General features: G+C 47.4%; 1 protein-coding gene across 4 annotated transcripts in view; it reads right to left on the reverse strand.

Annotated features, from left to right (window-relative positions):
- Positions 1 to 18053, reverse strand: part of SETD1B (SET domain containing 1B, histone lysine methyltransferase) — a 54728-nt gene that overhangs the window by 5378 nt on the left and 31297 nt on the right. For 3 of the 4 annotated variants that reach the window (XR_012625601.1, XR_012625600.1, XM_074843767.1), the window contains exons 7-17: positions 17183 to 17953; positions 11831 to 12001; positions 10784 to 10871; positions 9668 to 9885; positions 9259 to 9400; positions 8076 to 8525; positions 4713 to 6269; positions 2181 to 2347; positions 1755 to 1886; positions 820 to 939; positions 343 to 480 (exon numbers count right to left, since the gene is read on the reverse strand). Coding sequence is in view for 1 of the 4 variants with exons in the window: in XM_074843767.1 (XP_074699868.1) it covers positions 343 to 480; positions 820 to 939; positions 1755 to 1886; positions 2181 to 2347; positions 4713 to 6269; positions 8076 to 8525; positions 9259 to 9400; positions 9668 to 9885; positions 10784 to 10871; positions 11831 to 12001; positions 17183 to 17953 (3954 nt within the window). In the remaining 3 variants the exon portion in view is untranslated. Of the gene's footprint in view, positions 1 to 342; positions 481 to 819; positions 940 to 1754; positions 1887 to 2180; positions 2348 to 4712; positions 6270 to 8075; positions 8526 to 9258; positions 9401 to 9667; positions 9886 to 10783; positions 10872 to 11830; positions 12002 to 17182; positions 17954 to 18053 lie in introns of those variants that run through there. The other variant, XR_012625602.1, reaches the window with a different exon arrangement.

Here is an 18053-nt window from a genome sequence, read left to right on the forward strand (position 1 = left end):
ACTAGAAGGAGACTATTCCCACAGAATAACAATGCTAAAATTTGGTGTGTTTTAAGGAAATATTTGTTAGATATGTTTGAACAGTGTCTGTCAGGGTCCCCCACCAGAGTCAGGAGAATTCTGAGCGCACTCTGTCTCACTGCATGTTTCATTTCTCAGGTCTCTCAATCTCTTTATGCTAGTTTAGACTCTGCTTTGATCTGCTGCAGCTCATTAACGTTTAATCATAACCCTGTGACCCCCTGCTACTGCTGAACATGGCCCCAGTCAAAGTCAGCAAGGACTCAATGGGTTTATCAGTACGTCAGAGCATACAATTACATGCAAAACCATGATACTTACATTGCAGCTGTGATTAATAAACCTGGCGAAGTTTCCGCATTTCGTGGCATCGATGATGGTGTCATGGTCGACTCTGAACATGTAACTGCTTCCGATGCCTTCATCCTCGTATCGCTTTTCACGCATGTCAGCAATGACCTACAGTTAAACCCCACGTGTAGCGTCAGGACGTGCTGCAGAAGTGATCTGTGAGCAGAGATCTACACAACGCTCACCTGAGCTGTGCTAGTGCCACTCAACAGACCTAACTGAAAACACAGGAGTTCAGGATGGGCTTCTTGGGAGCCTATCTCCTAAGGATTCGAGTGCTTAGTTTCTATGGGTTGTTGAAAATCCCACCCTTGTAAATCACATGCCAACCTCTGCCTAGCTCGCGTAGCTAACGCCTTGCAGCAGGGACTCCAACCCCCGCTGTCGTACTCGAGCACTTCTTTCAGGGCTCGTTTTTGCTCAGATTTCACCCACAGTCCAGCTTACCTGCCTGATGTTCTGACCCACGTACTCAATCACCATCTCATCAGCTGCAATGGGCTCCATAGCAAAAAGGCCCCAGTCATGAATGTGGCTCTTGCAGAATTTTAGTTTTTTCTTCCGGAACTGCATGAAGAGAACACCCCAAAACCCCAAGCCTAAATTAGCAACAAGCACAGAAAGGGAAAGGCCGTCCCCGGGGCCAACATCTGCAGCACACTCCAAGCCACAAGCAGTGCTGCGTACTTCAGCCTGATTTAGTCTCCTCTGTCTTGTGGGGACAGGAAGGCAGGACACAAGTCATGGGAGGTCCCACAGAGTTGTATCATAGAATCATATCATAGAATGGTTTGGGCTGGAAGGGACCTTAAAGATCATCTAGTTCCAACCCCCCTGCCATGGGCAGGGACACCTCCCACTAGATCAGGTTGCTCAGAGCTGCGTCCAACCTGGCCTTGAACCCTTCCACAACTTCTCAAATATGGTGGATAGTGGCTTAGCCACTTCATCCACCAGTTCATCCAGAGTTGCAGTACTTGGGTTTTTATCACCAACCACACACTGGGGAGAGCAGACTCTGAGGCCATCGCTCTCTTTTCTGCATAACCCTGACAGTTCAGACCAGGGCTCAAGCTCTGTAATCATCATATACTTATTTATAGTAATTTATCACTATCTGCTTCTCACAAGTGAGTACACTGGACTACGTGTCATGTTTTCCCTGTGATCACTCGGTTCCTATTTCTTTAGGTAAATTATTTGTATTAAGTGGCATCAAGCTGTATTACATGGAAGTACAGGAGAGGCAGGCACCATTCAACCCTCTGGCACGCAGAGCAGTCCCCAATGCTGAGATGGCCATCACCAAGGTGGGACCAAACTGGCCTCAGCCTGCTCCCAACCAGCCCCTGTGCAAAGCAGCAATCCAAGGGGTGACCTACCTTGAGCTGGTTGAACTTGAGCAGGTCACTGTCACAGCTACCAGTGAAGGAGGAGAGGAGCCTGCGTTGCTCTGACCGCCTCTCAGAGCCAGCCCGGGTGGAAGCATGAGGTTGGGCAGGGATGCTCATACCCTGAGAGGACAAATGGGTGATCAAAGCTGACCCAACGGACCCAAAACCCTGCAGCCTCCCTGTGAGCAACCCCTTGCACTACAACACATCACCACAGTACGCATGGCCTCCTAAAACATCCCACATCAAACAGTAACACCTCCCTAGCAGCTCCCAGACAACCAACTCAACACAGACGTAGCAACAGCTTCACCTCCCTCCTTGCCAAAAGGCAGGAAGCATCCACTGTGCATGACACCGTTGAAAACCAAATCCCATTCACACCCTGGCAGTCAGCAGAGGACCCGTCCTCACCTGCGTGTCAGCTGGAGGCTCCTCCGCAAAAGCTCGGCTATTGTTGAGGTATTTAAGTTTGTCCTTCTTATCAATTTTGTAATAGCCTTCACTTCGTGCACAGCCCGTCACATGCTCCCGCATCCCATCATCCCGCTTCTTTTTCTTGGGGGTAGAAAAGCTAGTAGGTGGAAAGAAGTTAAGGAGAAACACAGCCACCAGTGGATATCAGACAAAACTTGCTACAGCTACATGGAGCTAACACTGGGAGCTTGGAAAATTATGATGGTTTGGGGGGGGGGGGGGGGGGCTGCAAAAAATAGTAATACTATTGAAAAATAAGAAAACATCACTGAAGTCCACACACCTACAGGAAAACCAAGCATGGTCTTTCCTTCTTAGCTGTATGCTTTGGGAAACTAAAGAGATAATGAAAATTTAAACATAAAAAGGTTAAGCTGTCAAGAGAAACCTGTTTGAGAAAGGATTTCCCCACAGCACCCACTACGTACACAGACAGCAGCTGCCCAGCCATCTGGATGTACCATTTTCTCTGGTTTGAGTGACACACTTTTGTTCTACCTCCAGAAATTCCCTGCTGCCACCCCAAGCTCTGAAGACACCGCACTGATGTCACGGCAGCAATCATTCCCACCGACCAGATGGGCAAGAGATGCTCCTCAGCCCAAAGGGCTCTCACTGGCCTCGGTAAATCAGCTCCTTCAGACCCTGACGGGAAGGGTAAGACCCTGCGCAGATGTTTCAAACCCCACTCTCCTATCAGCCAAGAAAACCTGCAGCTGACCTGGCAAGGACTCACTGCACGGAGCAGGCAGAAGGCACCTTCAGGTCTTTGGCTTCTGGAAGGACAGTGGAGCTGTACTACTGGCAGCTCACCCCAAAAACACAGCCATGAAGCCTACAACGATTAAGATCTACCCAAAAATGCTCCCTCTGAGTCAGAACATATCTTTAACACCAAAAAACTGAAGCCAAGGGACCATAAAAAGCAAGAAGTGATGGCCTTGAAATCAGAGTGCTGAGGTGTGAGCTTGCTGCAAAGCAGGTGAACCCTGCAGGTGCTTCACACCTATTGCGCAGTGTAGCACCGGGTGAACCGGCAACCAGCCACAGATGCTTTTTTAAATGGTTTAAAAAGTGACTGTAAATTTGCTGTTATAATAATCCTTATCAACAGGGAAACAGATTTCATGTATTTCCACTACGTGCCAAACGCAAACACGTTTAAGCGCACAGTCACAGGCCAGGCCTACCCTCAGCCGTCCCGTCCTGCCTTTCACTGGCTGTGGTCACCCACCACTGTGGGGCCAATTACTCCCACCTTGAAACTGGTTTGGTTTTGGAACTGCTTCCCCAGATGAGGCAGACACAGACTGAGAGTTACTGGGGATAACGCATTTCATCATCCTTTTTGAGTATTTCCTTTAAACAATTAAATAAATCTATTTCAAGATTATTGCACTGGTACGAAAAGGCAGAAAATTATAAATTTAATCTTACACATTGCCTTTTGAGATGCAAGGAAAGAAAGGATAAAAACCCCCAGCTCAGCACTGAGCCCCACTTGCTTTTTGTTAGTATCACATCACTATTTTAAGTGGTTTGGGCTTTTTTGCTTTTGCTTTCGTGTCTTGCAGGGAGTAAGGGATGAGATATTTTAACTCCACACAATCTCTAGCAACACACAAGGTGATGCATTTGTCTTCTTTAGCATATAAATCTGTATATCCTTCTTAAAAAAATCATACTAGAGTTCTTAGGTTATGAGAGCAGCCTTTTAGGCTCTGTTCTGGAGATCACTACTGGTGGCAGTACACACGTAGAGCCCTGTGAGACAGCTCATGTGTCCCAAAAATGCTCCCAAAGATTCAAAGCTACAGCCTACGCTGCCGATTACCAGATCGCGGGCAGGGAGGGAGGGAGGGAGGGGATGGGGCCAGACTCTGCCCCACCAGCACCAGCTGCTCCACGTGCTCCTCGCTGCAGCACTAGCAGTATATTCCCCCATCCAGCCCAAGGCCATGTCTGTCCCTCAGGTGCCACTTAGAAACCATTGCTTTTATTAGTATTTCAAACTCAAAGCAAGTTAAAGCTGCTAGCACCACTAACTCATCATTTTGGGCACAGATGGTGAGATTATTTTTACAGCAAGTTTTAGCCCCAAGTTAAAGCCCTGTATGTGCAGACTAGAAATTCCACAGGCAAGCTGGAAAAAAAAAGTCTGGTTTAAATGCAGACAGAAGCTTCTCAAACTAGCAAGGAAATCTCCCCAGAAGAGGTGCATACAGATTTTCCCTGCAGTCCTAGATTGAAAATGCAGCAAGAACAGCCACTTCTGCAGTATTTTTGTATTGCAGCTTCAGGGAATAAACCAGTCTAAAATTCCCTGCTGATATAAGCAATTGCTATTCTAGTAAGCAAACGCTTCCTCCACCAACAAATTTAGTCTTTTGCATTGTAAGTCCTACACAACGACCATCTAGTGCATCTTACACACGTCGTGTAACGCAGAGCGCCAGTGAGAAAGGATATAAGGATGGAATACCCACAGGGTGTCATTGAGCCAGTCCATACCATTGTCCTGCTGTAACAAGCGGTCATATGTGATACACATGAATTTGATGTCTTCCTCATCTATGCCTCCGTTCCAAATATCATACAAAATGGTCATCTCCTCAAACTCGGAGCGTGGCCTGAACTGAGGCCGGGGTGGGGAATACTCAGGGGAAGGAATCACTGGGAGATCCTCAGGTGTCTTCTTCTGCCTTCGCCACTGTCGTTTAGGTTTCACGTGAGCTTCTTCTTCCTTGAAGTCTTCATTCCACTGGTTCTCCAGTTCCTTAAATGGCAGTTTCTCTGCAACTGTCTCAGCTGCTATTTTCTCATGGAAACCGTCATTCCTGAAGTCCAGGGTGACCGCTTCAGGGTCTTTCAGTCCATAGAAAGCATCAGGATGTCCACTCAACAGCTCTTTGCCCACAGCACTATCCACCAAGGCCACTGGCACAGGAGGAGGCTCTATGGTTTTGCCCGAATACACATCCAACGAGAGGACAGAAGGTGGTGACCGTTTTGGCCGACCTGGCCTCCTTTTGGGAAGAACAGAAGGTGGTGGTGGGGGAGGAAGAATAGAAGCACCAGTGGGTACTTCTGGTGAGAGCAAAACAGATTTTACTTCTGCCTTGCATTCCTCAATGGGCATTCTTCCATCTCCATGCATGCATGGCAGGGCTGCTACAGGTATTGGCTCATCAGGTGGCAAACCCATGTCCGTGTGGAAATCTGCTTGTGGGGGGCTGGCAAAGGGGATGGGGGAAGGAACACTGTTCATGCTGATCGTAAGGGAAGCACCAAGAGGTTCTTTAAAGGGTTTGTCGTCTAGCTCATCCTCTGACTGTTTCTTGCCAGACAGAAGGCAAGGAATGGTAGCACCAGCCTCTGGGAAAGTAGGCGTGAAATTGAAATCTCTCCCAGGAGTCCGAGGAATGCCACTGTTAATGCCAGGAGATTGGGATGGGTAGGAAAAGGGGCTCCCTGGGACTTGAGGGGAACTGAGGGTCAAGCTGCTTCCTGTAAGGGGAGCATCGCTTCCTGGCGTGGCTGGAACAGTTTCCGTGCTCTGTGACTTCGCAAGGGGGTGTGAAGACTTGGCCAAAATGTCCCGCCCAGGAGTCCTAGGAATCTCCTCTTCCACGGACGTTTTGGTCACCATTAACTGTTCAGGGAACTTTTCTGGAGGGGCTAAAGATTCTTCCTTACCGGGAGCTGATGGTAAGGGAAGCATGGAGGATGGCACCTTGTGGGCTGGGAGCAAAAGAGCATCAGTCTCTGAATGGATCATCACCTCCCGTCCAGGCGTGCGAGGCAGCCGGTCGTCCTCCTCTGCTGCAGAGAGCAGTTTTGTTTTAACACGAGCTTCTAAGCTGCTGTCATCAGACTTGCTAAAGAAGCTGCTTTTATTGGCCAGAGGTTCTCCAAAGACTCCCACTGGAGTCGAGAGACAGAGCGCCGCCTCCTCATCTTGAGATTCAGGCTTTGGACCTTCCTGTACCTCTGGCTCCAGCATGGTAGTGGGTTCGGTTTCTTCCTCTGAAAGGGGGAAAAGAGAGGAGAATCAGGAGCTTTGCTTCCACTTGGTTACTCGCCACTTGCCAGTAAAGGCATGTTTAAGATGCCGCAATTACAGAACAGCTCAATTCCACTGGGAGGCTTTAAAAACTCCAATGCTTTACATCTTGGAGGCACAGTGTGGAGTAATTAGACGCTACCACAGACATCCCTAATGGACCATAAAAAAAAACGCACTATTAATTTGAGGATTAGCTACAACACAGGCCAGAAAGAAGGTTTTCTGCTTTCAAAACCCCTGACCACCTTTTGTACCGACATAAAAAGAATTAGCGGATTGTGGGGTGAGGACGTTGGAGGAGAGCTGTCAGAGCCCCAAGCTATCAGCTTTTCTAATGTGGGAAAGTAAACTAATTGCAAGGCCAAGAAGCACCCTCAGCTCTCCAAGGAGGGAGCAGAGAAGGGAGGAGCGTAACACTCTTGAACAACACATGAAGGAAACGGGAAGCCCTTGTAATGAATGAGAAGACACTCAGATGCTATCAATGAGGCAATTTATATGCTGCTCTCTCTGCAGCAGGCTCATTTGTCTGGAGTTTATTTACCCCCTTAGGGCCAAGGCCAAAAGGAATCAACAGTGAATCTTGTTAGGCAGCTCAAAATAACATTTTCAAGTAGGAAAGCAAAGGGAGGTGAAAATGCCTGGAGAGTTGGAAGGGAAGGATTGCCCATTTGTGCTGAATGAACTGGAGAGATGTTAGAGAAGGGTCTGATCCCTGTAACCCCTGTATGACCGGGCTGGGCTGCACAAGAAGAATGATGCACTTTGAGCTTGTTCCGACAGCTTACCTATAAAGCTCATTCCACATATCAAGGTGCCCAAATGCAGGTCTCCCCAAATTTATTTCCTTTCTGTCCTCTATGACCCATTCTAGAAAGGATCTGTGTAAAACAGGTTCTTCTTCGCCCTGCCCAAATGTTAAACTACATTTTGCCTCTTTATGGCTTTCAGATTTGATGGCAGCCAAGGAGTGATAGCCTGTGCAGGGACTGGATTTCCAGCTCTCCAAGTGGCAAAATACTGCCCAGTCTTCACACACCAGTCCTGCCCAAGGCTCACACTGCAGGCCACACCACATGTGCTCATCCTGTTGACTCCAGTTTTTAACCTTTTAATTCCTCCCTAGCTGCAGTATTTGTCAAGCTTTTATGCACCTCACTCCTGTTTTAGTAAATGGTTTCTAACTTCCTTAGGTTAAATACAACTCTGTATTGAATGAAGACAATTTCTTTCTTTCAGAAAACCAGGGAGTATCACTCATTTAAAAGGACTAATTAAAAAAAACCTCACAAATAATAGTATCAGGAACCAGATATAATTCTGAGACTCCACTCACCTGCCCCAGTCACATACTGCTTCAGTATTAAACCCAAAGTCAGTAGTGACTCATTAAGCACAGATTCCTGTTCTGTTTTAGCAGCCATGGCTTTTCTATCTTGAGCCTCAGCCACCACACCATCCAGTCAGTCACCCTCAGACGATGACAACTGTTCAGTTCCTGTAGGACACTAACTAAACTGGCCCAGGATAAGATTCTGGATACAATAACCACAGTATTTTTAGTAGCAGATGGCTTGTGTAGAGCTCCTTACTAGGAAGGAAAGTTCAGCACAGACCTCTTTCCCTGTACAGATAACACCTAGCCTAGAGCCAAGACTGGAGGAAGAAAGAGAACAAGCGAAATACAAAACCATACATATTGGATGCTGTGAGACTACTGTACTTGGAAATGTGGTAAAAATGCTAGACCACATGGAAGAGCATACCTGGCCTACAGATGGGAGACAGCACAAGTTTTGTCTCCTGGTCTCTTTCCATAACCAAGTGTTTCAGTGTTTCAGCAGCAATAGATGCCTCTGGGACTTCACCACATTCACCTTCCCCTGCCTTGATTTCTTCCATGCCTTCATCTTTCACTGCCAAAGCTGGCTCTGCGAGTCCCAAGCCTGTTGCATCCATGTAGTCATCCACAGGATACAGCTCCAAAATGGTCTCTCTCTCATCATCAGGAAGCTCATGACCAGCAGGTTCATGCTCAGTCTCAGCAACCATGGCTTCCCTGTCTTGATCTTCAGCCACCTCTTCCTCCTCCTCATCTTCATCATCATCATCCTCATCTTCATCATCTGAGTCTGAACTTGACTCAAATTCAGAGGAGTCCTCACTTTCATCAGATGATTCAACTTCAGCCTTGGAAGACGAGGGACTTGCTACATCTACAAGAAGAACAAATTACTATTAGTTCCGCTTTCTGACTTCATTAAATAATGAGGGTCTACTACAGGAGCAAATATCACTTCCTCACTCTAACAGCATGGAAACAGCATCAACAGCAGTGTGTGGGTTTGAAGGAGTCACCTCCTGATTTATTTATTTTTGAAGAGATTTATAAACCATGTATTTGGATGCTTACAACAATCACCATACAACAAGCAGTTCCGCGAGCAGCAGAGCTAGTGCTGCCTGGCACCTTGCCCGTGTGGGTCTCTTGGGGGATTGCATCTTTACTCGAGTTGTACTAAGATTTTCTGCTGTCTGCACACACTGCTTTAAAGTGTGGAAACTATCACCTTCCGGAGCAGGAACTGATTAATAGGACAGAAAGTTATTAGCAGCTAAACTACCTGTTTGAAATCTGGTCCCTTCTCCTCCCAGCCACACGTGTTTCATAAAACAAGCACAAACTTAACCGGCTTTAAGACCTCTGCCCCTCTGTCAAGTTGGGCTGGGATCACTCAGGGGCTGCAGAGCTATTGCAAAGGGACCCACAGAGTGAGGGAACACAGAAGCCTCGCAGGTAACAATAAAAAAATACCTGTATGCATTATCTTGTATAAAACCTTCAGTGAAAGAAGGTGCACAAATAAAAAAATTCAGCTCACAAGTACAAAAGGGAGACCACACCTGACCGCAAAGGCTACGCTCGCTGCTTCCATTGGAACTACTTACCCTCCTCGGAGTCCTGCTCCTCCTCCTTGTCACTTGTGTCTATGCCTGTCTCCTCCTCATCATCATCTTCATCCTCGTCATCCTCTTCATCATCATCTTCATCCTCATCATCATCCTCCTCCTCATCATCCTCCTCTTCCTCCTTTGCAAGAGAGCATTGCCAAAAATGAACAGTGTCTGACTCTGAGACCTGGCTGTCACTGTAGTAACCACCAACTCTCAGGGACACTGATCAGAGAACCTGAAAGGGAATAACCTTACAGAGGTTCTCTTAGGGCAGACCCTAAAATCAGCACTCATATTCTAGAGAAGGTAGAGAATATGAGAAGGTAGAATTTGGCATCTGAAATTACTAGGCCCCCTTTTAACGACAGACAACATTCAGAACTACAATCACAAACCAACACACCTTGCCAGGTGCTGCTTTCACCAAGCCTCCCTCTTCTTCCTGCTCCTCTTCCTTCTCTGAGGAAGACTCTTCCTCTTTCTCTGATGTCTCATCTCCCTCTTCTCCCTCACTGTCGAGCTCTAGCGGCCTTGCTGGTCGCCGCCTCAGCCCCACTGCTTCTGCATCCTTCTTTGACAGGTCAGATGTTGTATCAGAAGCATCTCTGTCCCTCTCCGACTCTGGTGAGCAAAAAAAAAAAGAAGGAAATTGCCATCGAATACCTTGCAGAGGGAAAGAGTTGTCTACATAACGGACATGATTTCTTGGAGAAGATCAATGTTAAGAGCAAGCTGCCCATGGGGTGTGTGAGTCCCAAGGTTTACTCATTTCACAGTGCAAGTGAGGGTGAGACTGGGTGCAGGGTGTTGAAATGCCAAGGATGGCAAAACGCGGGTGGCCAAAGCTGACAAGCTGTAAGCAGAGCAGCTAGGAGACATGGTATGACTGAGGTCAGAACAGGTAAGCCCAATTTAGTACCTTTTTGTTCTATTTAAGTGTTTTACAAAATCCTGCTTTAGCTTCAAAACCAGCTGTGCCATAAAGTTGGTTCAGAATAACAACTAACTGGAATTCACTTTTTTATGCAAAACAAAGGGTATTTAAAGCTTTGTGTTATCTCTACTCTTCCCTGCCTCCAAGAAAAAACGTTAAAATATCTTCCAACAGATTTTTCTGGCAAATAACTTTGCTTTGGTTTTAAAATCAAATGCAGGGCAAACTGTCTCTTACATGCTTTCTCCCACAAGGTACCCAGTGAGCTGCAAGCACACCCCTGGAACAGTCCGTGAACTCATCTGAGCTCCCTCTACTGGGTGACCAGCTCTGCATCAGGAGAACTAAAACAGGTTCTGAGTTATTCATAAAATGTGGGTCTTAAATTTCCCACCAGTGAATTTTAAGACAGCTGAATCCAGAGGAGACATCTCCCAGCTGATCAGAGTGTTGTGAAAAGCAGGGTTTTAGCTCAGAACCTTGACTCTAACTGTAAGTAAGCACACTGCTGTGAAGTTTAAAAGAATTCAGCTTGCATGTGGTTTGCATCTGCTCTTGTGTTTCAAACAAATGTGCTTTGCAAACCTTCATCTTCATCATCGACAGAAGTAGAAGGCCGGATTCTCTTCTGATCTCCTGCTGAGGCAGCTTCAGGTGGCTCCTTTCTTTTCACCTGAACAAAAGACACAATTAGCATTTCTAAAAGTTTAGAAACAGCAGAAATCAACTTCTTAAGCAAATTGCTACTGCTTTACTTTGCCATGGTGACTTGCACCCAGAAACCAAAGGCCACTTCCCCAGCTCTTGATCCCTTTATTTGCTTGCAAACAGAATTTCACTGTGAATGAAATTCTACCCCTTCAATTTGCATCAAAACACTCTGGGTACCAGCATGGTGCAGGTCATCACCAGGTACTTTGAAGATGACAGAGAAAACCCTTGACAAATCCATGTGTCAGAGACCTAGCAGAACAGCAAGAGAGCCTGAGCCTATGTCACCTTAAAGAACCTCAAAGGAAGTTTTATTCTAAACAAAGACTGCAGAATCTCTTATCCCAAACCTTTACTTGCACCTTCTGTGCATCCAAAATCCTAATTTCAGGGAAGCCCCCTACCCTCCCCCAACCCATAACTTTTCTTAAGATACTTTTCATCTTTTATGCAAATGGTCTTCAAAATAGGTGACCCTATGCTTACAAGTCTGATTCTGTAAACCCACATGAGGCAGAGAACACTTTTAACCAAACTTCAGGTGAGATTCAGCTGCCAAACTGCAAGACATTCTAAGCAAAGAAATAACTGTGTAAAGCACTACAAGCATAAGCATTTTTACAATCATGCTGAAACGCTGTGTCCTAAACACAGGCAACTGTCCCGTTTACCTTGCAGAGCAGGGAGATCCTTTACAGACAATTCACACATGTGGTAGATGAAAAGCTAAGGCTGGGAGAGAGGATCCTTGCTCTTAGAGTGTACTGGTGGGTTACAGTGATGCTGTCAGAAGCAACCCCATAAATGAACACAGAGTGGGGCTAACACCTGCAGGGCATTGGGACACAAACCTAGAGGTCTGTCCTCCTAATGCTCCTTTAGGGAATGTTAGCAAAATGAAAGGCAGGTCTTCGTTTTTACCTTGAAGGATGGCAACCGAATGGCCCCTCGTAACCCAATGCCCAAGCCGATTCCCTCGTATCCCAGGCCTTCTCCTTTGTTCCAGTTCTCCAAAAGACAAGACGTGATTCGATCCTTTGGCTTTGGTTTTTCCTCCAGTTCTCCTCCAGACTTCACTGGAGTGAGAGACGCCTGCAACAGAGAAAGCACACTTGAGAGGGAAAGTTTCCTGGGAAGCACACAAACTCTGGAAACCATTTAGACAGTTGAGGTTTGTGAAATATCACTGCCTTGCCCAGGCATCAGCTTCTCTGAAGGCAAGGGCATCTGAAGATGCACCACATGGCCACACACGCTTGAAAGGGAGAAGGTGCAAGAGCTCTTCTTGGTAACAAGACCTTTCCATCTCTGAGAAGCCTTCTTCCCTTTGCATTTTAAGAAGTTATTTTCTCTGCATAAGGCACTAAAACTGATTAAGGCAAAACTGCTGGGACTCCCAGAACAGTGGCTTAGTATGGATGCATTTGGAGCCATCACACTGGCAGGTAGAAGAGCAGACACTCCTGCTCTCTCCACTGAATGTTTTAAAACATGATCTCAATTTCCTTCATGTGTAGCTTAACAAAAGCCAAAGTACTTCACAAGAAAGGACAAGGGAAATGAAGAGACCCATTAACCCCCATGACTTATTTCAGGTCCCTCAAGTCCCTGGTGTGGGGACCACAGTGACGACCTTATGAACATCCAGAATCCAACATAGATGCTAGAAGCAAAGGCCATAAAAAGGAGAGATGAAAGAGGAAAAAAAAGTGCAAACATGAACCCAGGACTTGACAGCCCAAGGGAACGCATTCTTTCACCCAGGCAGGAGCTACCAAGTGCCAAGGAGCAGCTACTGTACAAAGGTCCTGAACTCCGAAGGGAAGCTAAGGAGCTGGGATACACCACCATCCTCATACACCCCCAAACTCCCAACCGCTGCAGGAGCCCATCTCGTCTGGTCACAGCTACGTGAGAAATAGAGCTACACACACCCCCCTTACAAATAACCCAAGCATGCTTTAGGTAAGTTAGCCTAACACTGTTATGTACACTGCTAACCCACACAACTGAAAACAACTTCAGACCTTCTCGTTGCAAAGACCTTTCTTTTTTTTAGTGTAAGGACAATATAGCAAGATGAAAATCACACACATCTCTGCGTTCACTTAGCAACCACAGCTCAAGTCCACAAAACCTGTCAGAAGGCTCCAGTCCTCAGAAACAGGAAAATCAAAATATTTAGGCAAAACACCTAAGGGTCTACAAAACTTGGTAACTAGACACACAGCCTCATCTCTGCTCAGCCACGACAAACCCCTTTTCACCAGAGATGAGGTGTGAAGGAAAAGCAGGAATTCAAACCTCTGCAGCCATGGAGAGGCGGATGAGCCAGGGAGAGCATCATGCATGGTGGCACGACATGCTCTTCTCGAGCAAAGGGCACTGGAGGTAACGTTCACTCGCATCAGTCAGTGGCGTAACACTAGGAGTTGGTTTCTCTTACAGATATGAACAGAGCTAATTTGCCAAAGCTGGTTGTAATCACTGAAGAGGAAGCATAAGCTCAGCTCTCCTGCTAATAAAGGACAAGACTAATGGGAATATCAAGCAGAGAATCCAGGTAGCTGCACTCTGCAGCCAGGGATAGCTGGTTATTTCCTGGCACTCTGTTTAATGCATCTTACTCAGGCTTTCAAACCTAAACTCATCAACTAGATTCAGGAACAGGGAAAAGCTTTCCCCTAGCTCAGGCAGACAAGGTCCTTGGTATGTGCTGCCCTCCCTAACAACATGCTCCTTAGCAGCTTTCACCCCGTAAGTTCTCCAGCCTACCTGACCTAGGACACCAGCTTGAGGACAGGACACCTTTACCAGGACACCTTGAGCATTCCCACCCTTTACCTATGGCACAATACTTTTTGGCAATCAATCAGTTGCCCAAGTCTATTCCTTTGATGGAACATAGCCAAAAAACAGAGAGGAAAGAGATGTCACATGAGGTGACAAGTGTGTTGCTTCTTGTGCATCATTGAAGGTTCAGGGGCTGCCAGCAGCATTGTGCAGATAGTATTTGCTGTCCTACTAAACTTGAATGTTGTTGGTCAGCCAAGGGTAGAAAAAAACCCACAAGGCTTTCTGCTCTTATGACTGGGGAAGGTGAGGAGGACAGCAGACCCGCAAAGCCTCCGACCAAAGAGGGACACACCTACTGTAGGAACTGGCATATGGTGGAGCTCATGCTCTTCCAAGATGAGCTTTGATCTCCCCAGTGATACAACAGGAGGGCTGCTGCAGCTAGATGGTCCAAGGATAGGAGATATTAAAAGATACTCTCTCCCTACAAACGTGCCTCATTCATTTCTGAAGAAAAAAAAAGATGTAAACAAGCACATATGTTGTCTTATTTATACTTCCAAACCTCTGAATATAATACCATTTCTTTCACTACTGTCAATCAGTAAGGAAAAGTATGAGAGCTCCATTTAAAAACGGTAGGAGGGAGGAAATGAGGATGCAGGGCCTGTTATGGAGGGTCATTTCAGCTCAAACAGTGCCTGGAGGTCCTGGTCCATTCCAGAAAATCAGTGTCATGGCAAAGCACGGGGAACTGACCTCCAGCTGCCACCAAGGAGACCAGTCGGCTCATCCTCATGCACATAAAGACACCAGCAACAGGAAGGTACAGTTTAAGCTAAATACTCATATTTTGTTTTCCTTTAGCAAAAGCAGGCACCTTATTACTGAGAAGGAATCCTGTCCCACACCAATGTCAGGGGCTGCCCAGGCCTAGCAGAAAGGAGGCTCTGAAATCTGTGAGATTTTTCTGCATGAGACAATAACACACAGCCTAGCAGAGGCTTCTCCAGGCAGTACCCTGAAGCAATGGTTCTGGCATTTCTGTTCCTGGACAGAAAGCACAAGCGTTTTTCCATGCAGCAATTTCATATTTTCAATTAGTCTGCTCACATCCAACATAATCTGTGGGAAGGACTGTGGCAAGCTGCTGTGGTACAGTCAGCTTCCCCTCCCAAAGTGGGTTACAAATTCCAGGTGAGGGAGCAACACGCTACATCCAGCCATAGCTCAGGATATAAAAGAGCCCGAGCAGCCGCTGAAGATCTGTCTCGACTTGCTTCTGCTTCTTCACTGCGGATGTCTGGTCTAAAATAATTTCTTGGGTACTTCAGTTGCTGCTTTTGCAACTATTTGCTGGATCTGTTTCCCTCACTGCCCTGGAAACTCAGGGGCCTCCTCCAAAATTGTCAGCACACGCTCGCTGGTAGGAGGCAGAACCTCTGAGCATTAGTCAGGAGGAGAGGGACCGAGTTTCTTGCTGCATGTCACGCCAGCCAGCTCTAAGCCAGAGCAAATTACACTGTCATAAACCAGCTGTTAAGCAGCAGCATTACCAACCTCTCTGGAAAGCCAAGGAGCTCTTCCAGGCACTAGAGTTAAGACGCAACTGGCTTACAAAAGTAGGTGGTGAAGATACTGCTCTGAAAACTGGCATCTGAAACAGAAGATGCATCTGCAGGTTGTGGTTTGGTTTGCTGGATTTTTTTATTTTTTTTTTACAATAATTCACTGTAACAGTAATTTTGAGGCTTGCATGAATCTTCCTGTAGTGTTAGCTTTTTTTTGGTAGTGACAAATTCACCACATATTAGATCACAGAGCTGTTGGCTGGCTGAGGTACACTTTAAATTGGCTGAGAAAGGATCAGACGATTCATGCAAAGCTGTTTTCTTAACTAATCCCTGGAACTCCTCGTGTATTTGGCCAATGTTCAGCTTTTGAGTTAATTGCTGCTGCGTACATGCACTGGGGAAGCGGGAGGAGTGCAGAGAACTGGAAATACCCACAGATATCACACAAAGTGGGGAACACAAAACAGCGGCTTGGTGGTTTCAAACACTCCTGTTGCATCTGACTTCAGTTTTTTGGAGCTAAAGTTCAGCTTCCTCTTAGACACAAGAAGTCCTTGCACATTTGTCTCCTGATCTTGGGGTCATTTCCTCCTACAAACCCCTTCCTGGATGCAGCCAGCAGTGCCCCAGACCACCGAGAAAAAAAAAAAAAGAAAATCAGCTAAGCTTTTCAAATTTCAGGCCCTGTGAATACTGTACTGAGAGGGAAAAGGGAACGGAGATGAGGGAAAGGAAATAACCCTGGGCTTTTGAGGCTTGAGAGCAGCCCTACCACCACTCTTGAAGGCCTTCCTGAAAGGAGCACAGTGGAGGGGACTCTGTAGGAGCAGCTACCCTTGTCCTACGACTGCTCCTTGGTGGACTTCAGCTTTAACAGGAGCGCACAAGCCCCTCCTGGGCAGGGAAAGTCTGCAAACACGCACCACGGGGCTGTGGTGACACGCAGGAGGTCACCTAGCCTGTGACCCTGCCCTGGGACAGCAGCGGCTGCAGCAATGCCCCTCCTCAGACGCCTGCATAAGGACATTACAGCTCTCTGAAACACAGTCAGAAAAACAGCTCGTTTGCAGATCCCTCCTGTATCATGCCCCAGAATGGCCGGTGTATCCCACCCAGCATGCTGGCTCAGGCAACACACCAAAGACGAACATTCTCTCCGAGACCCTCACAAAGCACGAGCTGCACTTAGTCCCTTGCAGAGAAAGGGCTGCCCTGAGGTGGCCCCAAAGCTGGAGGGGATGAGGAGGAGGAAATCCACCCCAAAGCAGCGGGATGACACTGAGAACTAACCACTTCATCCTCAGGCCCACATTCAAATTAGCAGGATGGTGTGAGAGCGCAGCAGTTCTCTCCTAGGCAAGCAGTTAGTGCTCCACACGTGTTCAGAGATAACTCTGCACAGCGTAACTCCATCAATGACTGGGAAGGACTAAAATTCCCAGCCCGTGTTTGTTCTGACAGCAAAGTAGCATAAAATGCCTGCATATATGGAGTGACACCATGGAAATAAGCCAGGTTTAATACCCAGGTGTTAACTTGTCCCAAGGCAGGTGGCTGTAGGGACTGAGAACCTTCCGGATATTAGCAGGCCAAAGTGTGCAGCTCCCAGCACATACTCTTGCTGCCTGGCTCAGCACAAAGACCAGCCCCACGGGGAGGCATGGAGGCAGGTGAGGGACAGGGACATGCATGCCCCCCATTTACTGTCAAGCAAAGTGGTTTCTCACAGAAAAGCTATTTCGTGGCTTTATTCTTTGCGTCTGTTTTAGTTACCATCAAATTTTAGGGTTGTGGGGTTTTTTTTTTTAAAGTCAGTTCCAGATCCCTGCTTACCCACGCCCTGGCCACAAGCACTATGAACAGTTCTCCTGAGGATCCAGCACAGAGTTTGTGAAAGCCTTACCTTTGCCAGACGTTCCTTCTTGTCCCACCAGTCATCAAATGCCCGAAACGCCACCACTTCGACCATCTTCCGGTTCAGGTCCCTTTTCATGATAGCCTTTAGCTCCTTCACTATGACCAGGAGGACTCCATCCACAGTGGCTTTATGGGGATCTTCCTTCTTCGGCTCATAACCTGGTGGTGGAACCGAGGGGTCAAACTTGGGCAGTGGTGGCCACTGCTGTCCACGACCAAGAGCTGCTCCCATCGAGAAAGGGCGGTACGGCGGAAGATTCACAAACTGCATCCGACCCGTCATGAAAGGCGGATACTGGTATGTGTTTTGTGCCTGCATCATGCGGCTCAGCATCTGAGTTTGCATCTGGAAGGACATTGGCATGCCACCCCACTGGTTGCCCAAGACACTTATCATATCCACTTGCATGACAGGGAACATGCCAGGATGGAACGGAGGAAGGGGAGGCAAGATATGAGGTGGAGGGACCCCAGGGGGGGCAGGGAGCGGAGGAGGGGGGACGGTGACGGCAGGGTGAGTGGGTGGAGGTGGCGGAGGTAGCGGCGGAGGCATCGGGAAGCCTGGCTGTGGAGGCGGCGGAGGAGGAAGAGGAGGGAATCCCGGTGGTGGCAGGGGGGGAATCGATGGGGCCATCACGGCCGTGTTGCTGACAGAGGAGTTCACCACAATGGTTTTGGCACATTCTGCACTGGTGATGGGCGCAGGGTTGGTCTCATCGTCAGAGATTTCCATGTCCTCCCCTGAAGAATGCTGACCCTGCAACAAAGCACAGAGAAAAGGTGAGGAGCACATTCCTTTTACATTAAATACCACAGCGCTGGCTGCTTCAAACAAAAGCTAAGTTTAACACACGTTT

The sequence above is a fragment of the Strix aluco genome, chromosome 18 (genome assembly GCF_031877795.1).
Source record: "Strix aluco isolate bStrAlu1 chromosome 18, bStrAlu1.hap1, whole genome shotgun sequence".
Taxonomy (NCBI): Eukaryota; Metazoa; Chordata; class Aves; order Strigiformes; family Strigidae; genus Strix; species Strix aluco.